This window comes from Phocoena sinus, chromosome 20 (assembly GCF_008692025.1).
Source record: "Phocoena sinus isolate mPhoSin1 chromosome 20, mPhoSin1.pri, whole genome shotgun sequence".
Taxonomy (NCBI): Eukaryota; Metazoa; Chordata; class Mammalia; order Artiodactyla; family Phocoenidae; genus Phocoena; species Phocoena sinus.
The window spans coordinates 35,376,206-35,387,554 of NC_045782.1; the positions used below are offsets into that span (position 1 = coordinate 35,376,206).

The window sequence follows — 11,349 nt, forward strand, 5'->3', positions numbered from 1 at the left end:
TGGTCCAGTGGTTAAGAATCCGCTTTCCAATGCAGGGGACGCAGGTTTGATCCCTGGTTGGGGAACTAAGATCTCACATGCCAAGGGGCAACTAAGCCCACACACCGCAACTAAGCCTCTGCGCAGCAACTAGAGAGCTCGCCGCGCCACATCTACTGAGCCCGAGCACTCTAGAGCCCAAGCACCACAACTAGAGAGAAGCCCACGTGCCGCAACAAAAGATATCGTGTGCCGTGGCTAAGACCTGATGCAGCCAAATAAATATTAAAAACAAACAAACAAAGTCCAGAAATACTTGAGTGTAATTTTATGTGGAATTTTCACTATTTTGTTATATATTTCTGTAACATCTGAATTTTCTAAAATGGCATTCAGAATAAGATAGATATATTTAAACTATTCAAGTTACAGACATGCCCGCAGAAAAAAGGCCTTTACTTCCTCTTAGTCAAGTTTCAACCATCTGATCGTCCTTTCAGCTTGGAGTTTTGATTTATCAAAGCTGGTTCCAGCTAGGGACAGCATTTTGTGATGCAGTCATTAATAGGAATTGTTCGGTAGGAGATTCCTAATAAAATGTTCAACAGCCGAATTTTTAACAGACGACTACAAATGTTCTACACTGTTAAAATCACACTGCTTATGTGGGGATATTAAAATTATAATTGTATGGGTCTGCTATGCTGGTTGGACCATATCTGAGAAACATTCGAAAAAGGGCCAAAATCCAATTTATAAAGTCAGTGAGAAATAAGGAAATGAGCTTGTCATGTGTATCAGCTGATGGCAACTTGTCCCTTCAAGCCAGGTGAAGCTGTTAACCCTGCCAAGTGGTTCTCCTAGTCCAAGTACAGAGAGCTTTGGGACCAGGCAGAAACTAGAGAGGCAGCCTGAGTCCTCAGTCAAAGGTGGTGATTCTCATTGCCCCAAAGCACTCTTGTACCCGAGCAAGTAGGGTCTGATGTTAAGCTGTCTCTGGAGACAGTGGAAACCAATTAGTCAAGATTTTCCTTCTGTCTAAAAAAGTAGTCTCATGAGTCTGCGTGCTTTATTACAATAATCCCTTTGTGAACCATGACACTTTGACAGCATAGAAACATCTACAAAGAGAAAGATTTAAATATTGAAAGATGCATCAGAACTTTTTAAAATGTCTGCACAGTGAAAAAAAAAAACTGAAATCAAAAGGGTAGTATTAGACTACTGAAATGGTTCCTAACAAATATGAGAGCAAAGGTTTAATCTTAATTTACCTATGAGAAAAGCACCAAGACACCAAGTAATAAATGGGCACAGAATATGAAGAAATGACTGACCAAAGAATAAGTACATTTAGCAGGTGGACACACAGGAAAATATTTGTTCTCACCTATAAGTTAAAAAGATTGATATTGAAAATAACACTGAAGTAGCTTTTTTTTTTTTTTTTTTTTGCGGTACGCGGGCCTCAAACCGCTGCGGCCTCTCCCGTTGCGGAGCACAGGCTCCGGACGCGCAGGCTCAGTGGCCATGGCTCACGGGCCCAGCAGCTCCGCGGCATGTGGGATCTTCCCGGACTCGGACACGAACCCGTGTCCCCTGCATCGGCAGGCGGACTCTCAACCACTGCACCACCAGGGAAGCCCTGAAGTAGCATTTTATGCCTATTAAGTTAATAACCAAAAAGGGTGGGACTTCCCTGGTGGCACAGTGGTTAAGAATCCGCCTGCCAATGCAAGGGACACTGGTTCGTGCCCTGGTCAGGGAAGATCCCACATGCCGCAGAGCAACTAAGCCCTAGCGCCACAACTATTGAGCCTGCACTCTATAGCCCGTGAGCCACAACTACTGAGCCCACATGCCACGACTAAGAAGCCTGTGCGCCTAGAGCCCGTGCTCCGCAGCAAGAGAAGCCACCGCAATGAGAAGCCCGCGCACCACAACGAAGAGTAGCCCCCGCTCGCTGCAACTAGAGAAAGCCCACGCGCAGCAACGAAGACCCAACAAAGCCAAATAAATAAAATAAATATGTTAATTAATTAATTAATTATAAATAAATAACCAAAAAGGTTTGGTGAAATTGTGGGCAAAGGTGATATATACACACTACTTTTAAATATTTTAGTCAGGAATTTTTGGTTGCAAGTAATAGAAACTTAGTCAAATTATTTACATAACAACTATGAGTTATTATGTAATTATATAATACCTATGAATCGCTTCACTATATTAAGAACACAGATAACATTATCCTTTTTTCCTTGAACTAAATTAGAATTGGCTATACCCCATCCTCTACTGTGATTGGTAGAAAGTCAGAAAAACATTCTGATGGAGCTCCTGCCTCCTCTACTGGCTAGTCTAAGAGCCTTAGAGGCAAAAGAGACTTCTGCCTCCAATAACAATTGATGGGCAATTCAGACCAACCTTCTCACTGATGACAACTAGAAAAGCTGAACAAGTACAGCAACAAATCTGCCTGAAAGGATCAGATGGCTACCAAGACAGTAAAGAATTACTGGAACTGCATTCAAGAGATAACGGAGGCTAAGAATGGAGGCTACTTTTTCCTCTGCATGTGTTTGCTGATTCCTAAGTGGGCGGCTCACAGGCTGAGCATGTTTATCTCAGCCCCTTGGGGTTAAGGGAATAAACGTTAGAGTCCAAGATCCACCGTGAGTGGAGATGGGCGGGGGGGCGGGGCAGTTCCTGGTGAATCCCCTTTGCTTTGCATTGGAACTCCAATGGCTTACACCTCGGAGGAGTGAACCAGAATCAGATAGGAATTCCCAGGCATGGCCATAAGGCTTCCCATCATCTCTTGAAGTTGGATTGAGGCAATCCCACATTGCTAGTGAACCCAGTGCCTAGCAGAACAAAACATAAATCATCTCTGGCAGAAGTTATCCTAGGTCTCAGATTATTTTCACGAACTATTTTGTAAAGACGTTGTTTGGCACATGTGGAGATAGCATTTTTAAAAAGAGGAAAATAAGGCAATAAAAACACAGGGCTTCAGATACTGGAGTTATCAGACATATATTGTAAAGTAAATAGACTTAGTATTAAAGAACTGTAAATTAACTATTGAGAATTTTAACACAAAATTGGAGAATACAAAAGGAAACAGACAGAAATTTTAGAAATACAAAATAAAATAACACTATTGAAAAGTTAAGTGGATGAATTTAACAGACAATTAGACAAGACTGGAAGATAAGTCAGACTATTAACTGCCAAGGCAGGCGGAGGGGCGGGAGGAATAAATTAGGAATTTGAGATTAACAGATATACGCTGATATATATAAAGAAGATAAACAACAAGGACCTACTGTATAGCACAAGGAACTATATTCAGTGTCTTGTAATAACCTATAATGGAAAAGAAACTGAAAAAGAATATATATATATATGTATATGTATAACTGAATCGCTTTGCTGTACACCTGAAACACAGCATTGTAAATCAACTCTACTTCAATAAAAAAATAAAATAAGAGCGGCAGACGGAGTGGGAGCTGCCGCCTGAGACCGAGGCCTGAAGAGATCTGAGACGCGCCCCAGGAGCGCAGTTAGGAGCTGAAACTCGCCTGGGTTTCATGCAGAAGGCCGGAGCAAGGGTGTAGAGAAGTGGCGCACAGGCGAGCGGGTCTGCAGTCCGTCCGGGGTCGGGCGCGCGCGGGTCCGGCGGACTGTAGTCAGAGCCCGCAGCCCGCCCGGGGCGAGTTACGCTGCAGGCGGAGTATTGAACACTAAGTAGTGGCTATGCAGATACAGCTTGAAGCAAATGCAGATACTTCAGTGGAAGGAGAGAGCTTTGACCCACAACCTATTTCTCGATTAGAGCAATGTGGCATACATGCCAATGATGTGAAGAAATTGGAAGAAGCTGGATTCCATACTGTGGAGGCTGTTGCCTATGCACCAAAGAAGGAGCTAATAAATATTAAGGGAGGGCTTCCCTGGTGGCGCAGTGGTTGAGAGTCCGCCTGCCGATGCAGGGGACACGGGTTCGTGCCCCGGTCCGGGAAGAATCCACATGCCGCGGAGCGGCTGGGCCCGTGAGCCATGGCCGCTGAGCCTGCGCGTCCGGAGCCTGTGCTCCGCAACGGGAGAGGCCACAACAGTGAGAGGCCCGCATACCGCAAAAAGTAATAATAATAAATAAATAAAATATAAGAGATTGTTAGTTAACTTTCCAGCAGATTATACGGGAAGCCAGAGACACTGAAATATCTTCTATACCATCAGAACTATTCAAAAACGAAGGTGCCCATAAAGGCATTTTCAGACAAGCAACATTTGAGGGAATCTGTCACCAGTATACTTGCACTAAAGTAACTACTAAAGGCAAATTACTCCAGAAGGAAGATCATAAGGAAAGAAGGAAGAGAAATAAAAATGACAAATAAGTGGGTACGTCTAGATGACTACTGACTGTGTAAATTAAGTGTTTTGTTCCTAAACAAAACAGTAAAAAAAATCATAAAGCACACTACAACCGAAAAAGGGTAAAGTAATGACATGTAAATCAGGAAAGGCAGCAAACAGATTAAAATCGTTCCAAGGTCTTCGCATTGTCTAGGAAGAAGATTAAAAATACCAAGTAATTTTAGACTATGATAGGTCAAGAATATGTTATAATCTATAGAGTAACTACTATAGAAGTAGTACAAATAAGAAATAATATTCAATAGGAAAATGGGATAATAAAAAAATAATACACAATAGCACAGAAAAAGAGAAGAACATAGACCAGGTAGAACAAATAGAAAGCACTCATTGAGTTAAATGCTCCAATTAAAACATAAGGTAATCAGACCGGATGGAAAAAAGAAGCCCAATTATACACAGTTTGCAGCAGACACAACTAAAACAGTGATATAGAAACACTGAGAGTAAAAAGAAAGATAAATATACCAAGTGTAACAAAGATAAAGTTGACATCTTTATATTAATATCAAATGAAGTAGACTTTTGAGACAAAAAGCCAAAACCACAAATACCTCAAGTTATAACATATTCAGTTCACAGGAAGAGATAACAATTCTTTATTCTAATAACATAGCCTCAAAATACATAAAGCAAAATCCTGAAAGAATTCAAAGGAGAAATAGACATATCCACAATCATGGTGTGAGATTTTAACATACTACCTGGCTCAGCAACATAGGCTCCTTTCAAGAGTAAACTTGCAATCAGAGTAAATATATAACATTCAGAATTGTTCAAGCTGGCTTAGGGAGAAGTTTGTGCCCCTAACCTAGTGGGTGCTACTCATTCCTCCATCTACGCAATAGTTGTGAAATAAACACTAATAGCACAGCGATTTTAAAGATGAAACCAAGCATCAGTTACTGCAATTCGGCCATTCGTGTGACCACTTTGAGTTTTTCACTAGTGTTTAAAATTTGAAACAGTGCAGACTGCCAAGTATATTTTGTCTGGTAAGTGTGAATTTACCACGTATGGATTAATTCATACATAAAATATTTTACCCAGTTTGCATATCTTTAAAAATTGTAGTTTTTTAAAATCGTCTTCAAATGAAAAGAAAGCAAGACAACGCTGATTATCATTGGTATTACATATTATTACTGAAAATAATTCTGTCCTATAGAGAAGGGGAGTATTAAAAAATGATCAGCTGATGATGTCAAATACGCTAGAGTCATAACTTCTCCAAGAGGTCGTGTCAGTTGTATTCCCAGTACCTAGTATGATGCCTCGCACGTGGTAGGGTTATCAAACTTTTGTGGAATGAGATATTATGAATAAAATGTCCCACACAATCAAAAAAATATTGGCTTTATCCCCAAATGGAGTTGGATTCCAACCTGCTCCTTCCATTGTAGTCCTTGGGCAAACTTCATTTCATTCTCCATTTCCACAACCATGGCATGGACATAATTCTTCAAAGAGTGCTTCGGTGAACACTAGTGGCACAGTCTAGAACAGGGCCTATACGTAACAAATCAGTGCACCACACTGAATGGAATGAAATGAATTTACCAACTAACAGCACTCTTGTCTGTATTTCCCATCAGTCTGAAAACTGTTTTTGGAGACACCCTGCTCAACAAAACGCTGCTTCATTTCCCCTGACTCATATGCCACGTGCTGCATTTGCCGATGAAGGTCCTGCGCTATTACCGAAGAATAAAAAATATGAAAATCTAGATTATTCCTGCCAGCTAGTCTAAGTCACTGGCATTTTAGTTTTAAATAAAACTTACTAACATGCAAAAAAACCCTAACATTTACTGAGTTTACTGCGTGCTACTGTAGTGATCATTTCCTGGGTTGGTAGGGTGTGTTGGAGTCAACTAGCCTATCTCGGACAAAAATCAGAAATACCTACTTCAAAGCCAGATACTTTTTTTTTTTTTTGCGGTACGCGGGCCTCTCACTGCTGTGGCCCCTCCCGTTGCGGAGCACCGGCTCCGGAAGCGCAGGCTCAGCGGCCATTGCTCACGGGCCCAGCCGCTCCGCGGCATGTGGGATCTTCCCGGACCGGGGCACGAACCCGTGTCCCCTGCATCGGCAGGCAGACTCCCAACCACTGCGCCGCCAGGGAAGCCCCAAAGCCAGATACTTTTTAATAAAAAAGAAAACTAAAAAGGCAAAGAAAATAAATAGTTTCTTCGGAGGAAGAAACGTTACTTCCCCACGGCCACAAAGGTCAGCCGCCTTAAGATCATAGAGATGTAAATTAAACAGCAACAACATCATTTAAAACCCAGACCTTTGGTTCACGGTTCCAGCTGCCCATATGTGAAAGGAAAGTCAAGTTTGCCGAGGACTTGCCAGCGTTAAATTCGTTGGCACCAGGAATGTGGGGTGAGGCAATGAGGAAGGTGCTGGAATGAAAGCCTTAGCCAGGGACTTTCGGCGACACGAGGGCTGCCTCCTTCCCCTCGCTCCGCCACAGCCTCTGTACAACGTGTGCTTCATTTTAGTGCTCATAAAACATCATCTGACCAGCACGTTTTTGCATTGTCGGGAGACACCTTCCTTGTTAGCGTTAAATGATCGTTCTAGTTTTGAAAAAGAAAAAGTAAACTTTGGGGATAAAAGGCACAAAATGTATTTCTGATCCTTCTTCCTGGTTTATAAAAACTAAATGAGCCCTCCAAGTCTACTTTTCCCCCGTTAATTAACATGCTATTCCTTAGAGGCTTTAGCGCCCGGAGCCCCAAAACAGACGCTCACTCTGCCTCGAGGCTGTCGCCTGAACCTGAAAACCTACTTTTCGAAACCCCTGACTCCAAAACCCAGGGCTGTTTTCTGAAGCTGCGTAAGACGGAGCAGCCTACGTTTCCCGACTGCCCGGAGCCCGCGGTCCTCTCGCCGGGGACCCACATCACCAGGGACCCATATGACCAGCCCTGGTCAGAGCGTCCGGGTTCCAGGCCTCCCCCCCACGCTCGGCACCACAGCGCTACGCACTCCAAGCACGAGAGGCAGCCTCCACGTCGAATTTTCCACCTCGAAAACCAGTGCTCCCTGGAGCGCCGCGCTGGAAAACGAGCAGGGGCTCTCAATACCGTCCCCAGGTACTGTCTCCTCGCTGCCCCACCTACGCAGGGGACCGGTTGGACTTAATTTAGAGACCGGCTGCCCCCTCCCTCGGCCCTGGCTTCCGCGGCCCCCGCACCTGGCCGCTTCCCGACGGCGCGTCCGGCTGGCCAAGTCTGACCTCCCACTTTTCTCTGCTTCGGGGACACTCACCCGCACGAAGTCATCCCGAAACCCGCCGCCTCGCACGTTCCGAGGTGGTGGAGCCGGGCAGCCACCCCGCCGATTGTCCAGCCCTTGGCACGGACCCGGGGTAGAGGAAGCCGCGAGAGCTTGGGTCGGACCTGTCACGTCACCACCAACCCCCGCCCACCTCCTGGGTCTTGCCTTCCGCCCAGCTTGGCGCCAGTCCGTCCCAGCATCTTTGTGGTCTTTTGGGGACGACCGCACCTTGCAGGATCTTAGTTCCCGGACCAGAGATCGAACCCAGTGCCCCCTGCAGTGGAATCCCCGAGTCCTAACCACTGGACCGCCAGGGAATTGCCGAAAAGGTGACAGTAATGACCACAGCCCCTGCTTGTGATAGATACTAGGCAAGGGCTTGGGGGCTAAACGCTTTATTTACGTTGTACCATTTATTCGTCGCAACAGCCCCAAGAGACGAGTGCTGTTATTAGCCCCACTTTTAGGATGGGGAAACTGAGGAGAAGTGGGGTGATCAGCTAGTAGGTGGAAGAGCTGGAATTCGAAGTGAGTTCTGGGTGACTCGGAAGCACCGGGCGAGTGGAGCAGTTTCTGTCCCTTGTACGCGGAACCCCCACACCGGCCAGACGCCACCTTGTTGGTGGTCCGAGGTGAAAGAAGGGGCCTTTCTGCGGAGAACCGCGTGGACCCGGCGTTTTACCCCGAGGCACCCGCGCTTCCCTTCTCCCGGGCGGGTCACCAGCCCTGGGCTGTCGGAGCCCGTCCTCGCAGCGCTCTTCGAACGCGTAGCGCACCCTACCCAAGGGCTGCAGTCCCGCTCCCGCGCTTCTCTCCCAACTTCCCAGACTCGGTCTGGGACCACTTCTCCCGCTCGGTGGGTAAACGGAGTTCCCGCTCCACCTTAAGGAGCAACAAAATCCCTGCGCCCACCTCTAGCCTCCCTACCATCGCGGCCTCTCGCTTTCCTTCCCATTGAAACCGTATCCACCTGTCCGCGAGCCTCACTGCCTCCCGCGCAGCTCAAGCTAGAGTTCCGTCTTTGCCCCGCCTCCACCTCGCTCCGCACTCCACACCCCACCGGAACAGTTCCGGCAAAAGACGCGGGGAGGACTGGAGTGGGTTGAAACCCTCTAACAGCCACTTAATGCCTCTGTGTCTGGACGAGTCAGGGGAATTTCACATGGAATTAGCATTTGCCGGAACCTTTTCATAAGCCAGGTGCGGTGCTGGGCGGCTCCCTGTGCTTCATCTCAAGTGCGATTGTACTGTATTTTACTATGACCCAGCTTAAGTCACAAACATAACCTTGCTTTAAACTAGACAAAACAATGGCACTGGGCTTCCCAGGTGGCACCGTGGTTAAGAATCTACCTGCAATGCAGGGGACACGGGTTCGAGCCCTTGTCCGAGAAGATCTCACATGCCACGGAGCAACTGAGCCCCTGCACCACGCTACTGAGCCTGCGCTCTAGAGTCTGCGAGCCACAACTACTGAGCTCATGCGCCACAACTACTGAAGCCCACACGCCTAGAGCCCATTTTCCGCAACAAGAGAAGCCACCACAGTAAAAAGCCCGAGTACCCCAACGAAGAGTAGCCCCAGATCGCCACAACTGGAGAAAGCCCCAGCGCAGCAACAAAGACCCAACACAGACAAAACTACATAAATAAAATAAATAAATTTATTTTTTACAAATAAAACAAAGGCATTTAAAATGCTTGCAAAATGACCGGTGTTTCTATGTGTATATAGTACGTCCTTACTTATACCCTGCCGTGTCCCAAAAAGGAATTTAAGACAGAGACATAAAATAGAATGTCGTGCAAATAAAAGAGAAAAATGACAGTCAATCAATCAAACAAAATAAGTCTGGAAAGAGATCTGCTACCAGAGGGATCTACGACCTTGCTGCAGGTGAGTCCCAAATTCGGCTCAGAGCTTCTCAGCAGCCAGCAGAAAAGAGAAACCCTGCTGGAGAGAGTTCTGAAGCTATTATAGGTAACTATTTTCTAGGAATAGCTGTGAAAGGGATACTATGCTTCCCCGGGCAAGACTAAACAGCAAAGCGTTGTACGTTTTACTATTTGCCACGTACATGTAATAAAAACACCTCACCGTTTACCAAGGGCTTTCACATGCATTGTCCTTCTTAATTCAACGGATAATAAAGCTGTGAACCGCTTCGCAGATGTGAACACCCAGCCTGTGAGAGATTTCATGACTTGTTCAAACTTTTGTGGCCAGCCTCGAGCTAGGACTTGCACCCAGGAGTTGTGTCTCTAAGGCCAGTGCTGACTCCACTCTACCGCCACCCCCCCAGCTCTATCTAAATGGGGAGCTCTTCTTGTGACTTGGAAGTGGGACTGGATTAATTCAGCCAGATTAACTCTTGCCTCACAGAAGTATTGTTGAACCGAGAAGGACCCTGTGGGGTCCTCCTGGGCACAAAAGCCTTTTGGGTGTCCCCTATTTCTTTTCTTTTTTTGAAACTTTTTATTTTTTTTTAATTTTATTGAAGTATAGTTGATCAGGTCCCCCATTTCATATTTGCAGGATAAAGGCTTCAGCCTTCTAGACCTTCCCTGAGTACCAAAGAGCAGATTCAAATAAGGAGATAGGGAATGCAGAAACAAAGGAGGAACTCTCAAGAAACTATAGTGCAGCGATGGGGCAAGATCCTGGTTCCCCCTCAGGGAATATGCATAACAATACCTTTGAGTTCTTCTACAGGAAGTAAGGCCCCCACCCAAGCGGAGGTGGTAACTTCAGGCTGAACACAAGATTCTGTTGCCAACCAGGGTTCTTGGTCTTCCCCCATCAATAGAAATTGATTAAGAGGCCAAACAGGAAATTCAGGCAAGGCTTTATTGGGGCCCCTGCTGCAGCAGGGAGGGGGAGCGAAAACAAGTAACAGGTTCCCTTTCCGGCTCCAGAGGAGAGACGAGGCGGGATGACCTGGTCCCTTACAGGGGGTGAGGGTAGGGGGTGTGTCCAGGGGTCTAGCCAAAGGGGTGGCTTAGGAGGTTTACCCACCCTTTTGGCTGTGTTGAGTGCAGGGGGCATGCGCAGTACCCTGCTTTTGCTCCCAACATCCTGGTATTTGCTCCCACTCTTCAGAGATGGCAGCTGGGGTTTTTTTTTCATCTTTTTGTATCTTGTCCATAATTTGCCCCAACTGCACACGGACACAGTTGTTTTTAGTCTCTTATAGTTTGTATTTTGTTGCTTGAGGAGACTTTTGTCCAGGTGCAAGCACTGCAGCAAAGTGTCCCAGGTCCCAAATCCCAGCCTGTCTCAATTCCTGGAACACCAACCATTACCTCACTACCAGCCAATCGGAATAAAGTCACACACACTGCAGCCCGCACCCCAAATTTTGCCTAGAAAATCTTCTCCCCCAAAACCATTGGGGAGTTAGGGGTTTTGGAGCACGAGCCATCCATTCTCCTTGCTTGGCTCTGAAATAAACCTTTCTCTGCTCCGAACTCCAAAGCCTCAGCTTGGCCTCATTGTGCACTGGACACAGAACTTTTCTTCGGTAACATTGTGACCTGTGATTTTGGTTCCAGGGTGCATTCTTTGTGATGGGCAGGAAGGGAAAGTTAGCTAAGTGAGGACGTTTGCTGGTTTTCAGCTTGATTAGCCAG

At 46.1% G+C, this 11,349-nt stretch overlaps 1 protein-coding gene across 1 annotated transcript in view; it reads right to left on the reverse strand.

Moving 5' to 3' along the window:
* Positions 1–7,787, reverse strand: part of B4GALNT2 (beta-1,4-N-acetyl-galactosaminyltransferase 2) — a 52,322-nt gene extending 44,535 nt beyond the window's left edge. The window contains exon 1 of the mRNA XM_032616712.1: positions 7,711–7,787. Coding sequence (XP_032472603.1) covers positions 7,711–7,724 — 14 coding nt within the window. The 5' untranslated portion in view covers positions 7,725–7,787. The remainder of the gene's footprint in view (positions 1–7,710) is intronic.
* Between the last annotated feature and the right edge of the window lie 3,562 nt (positions 7,788–11,349).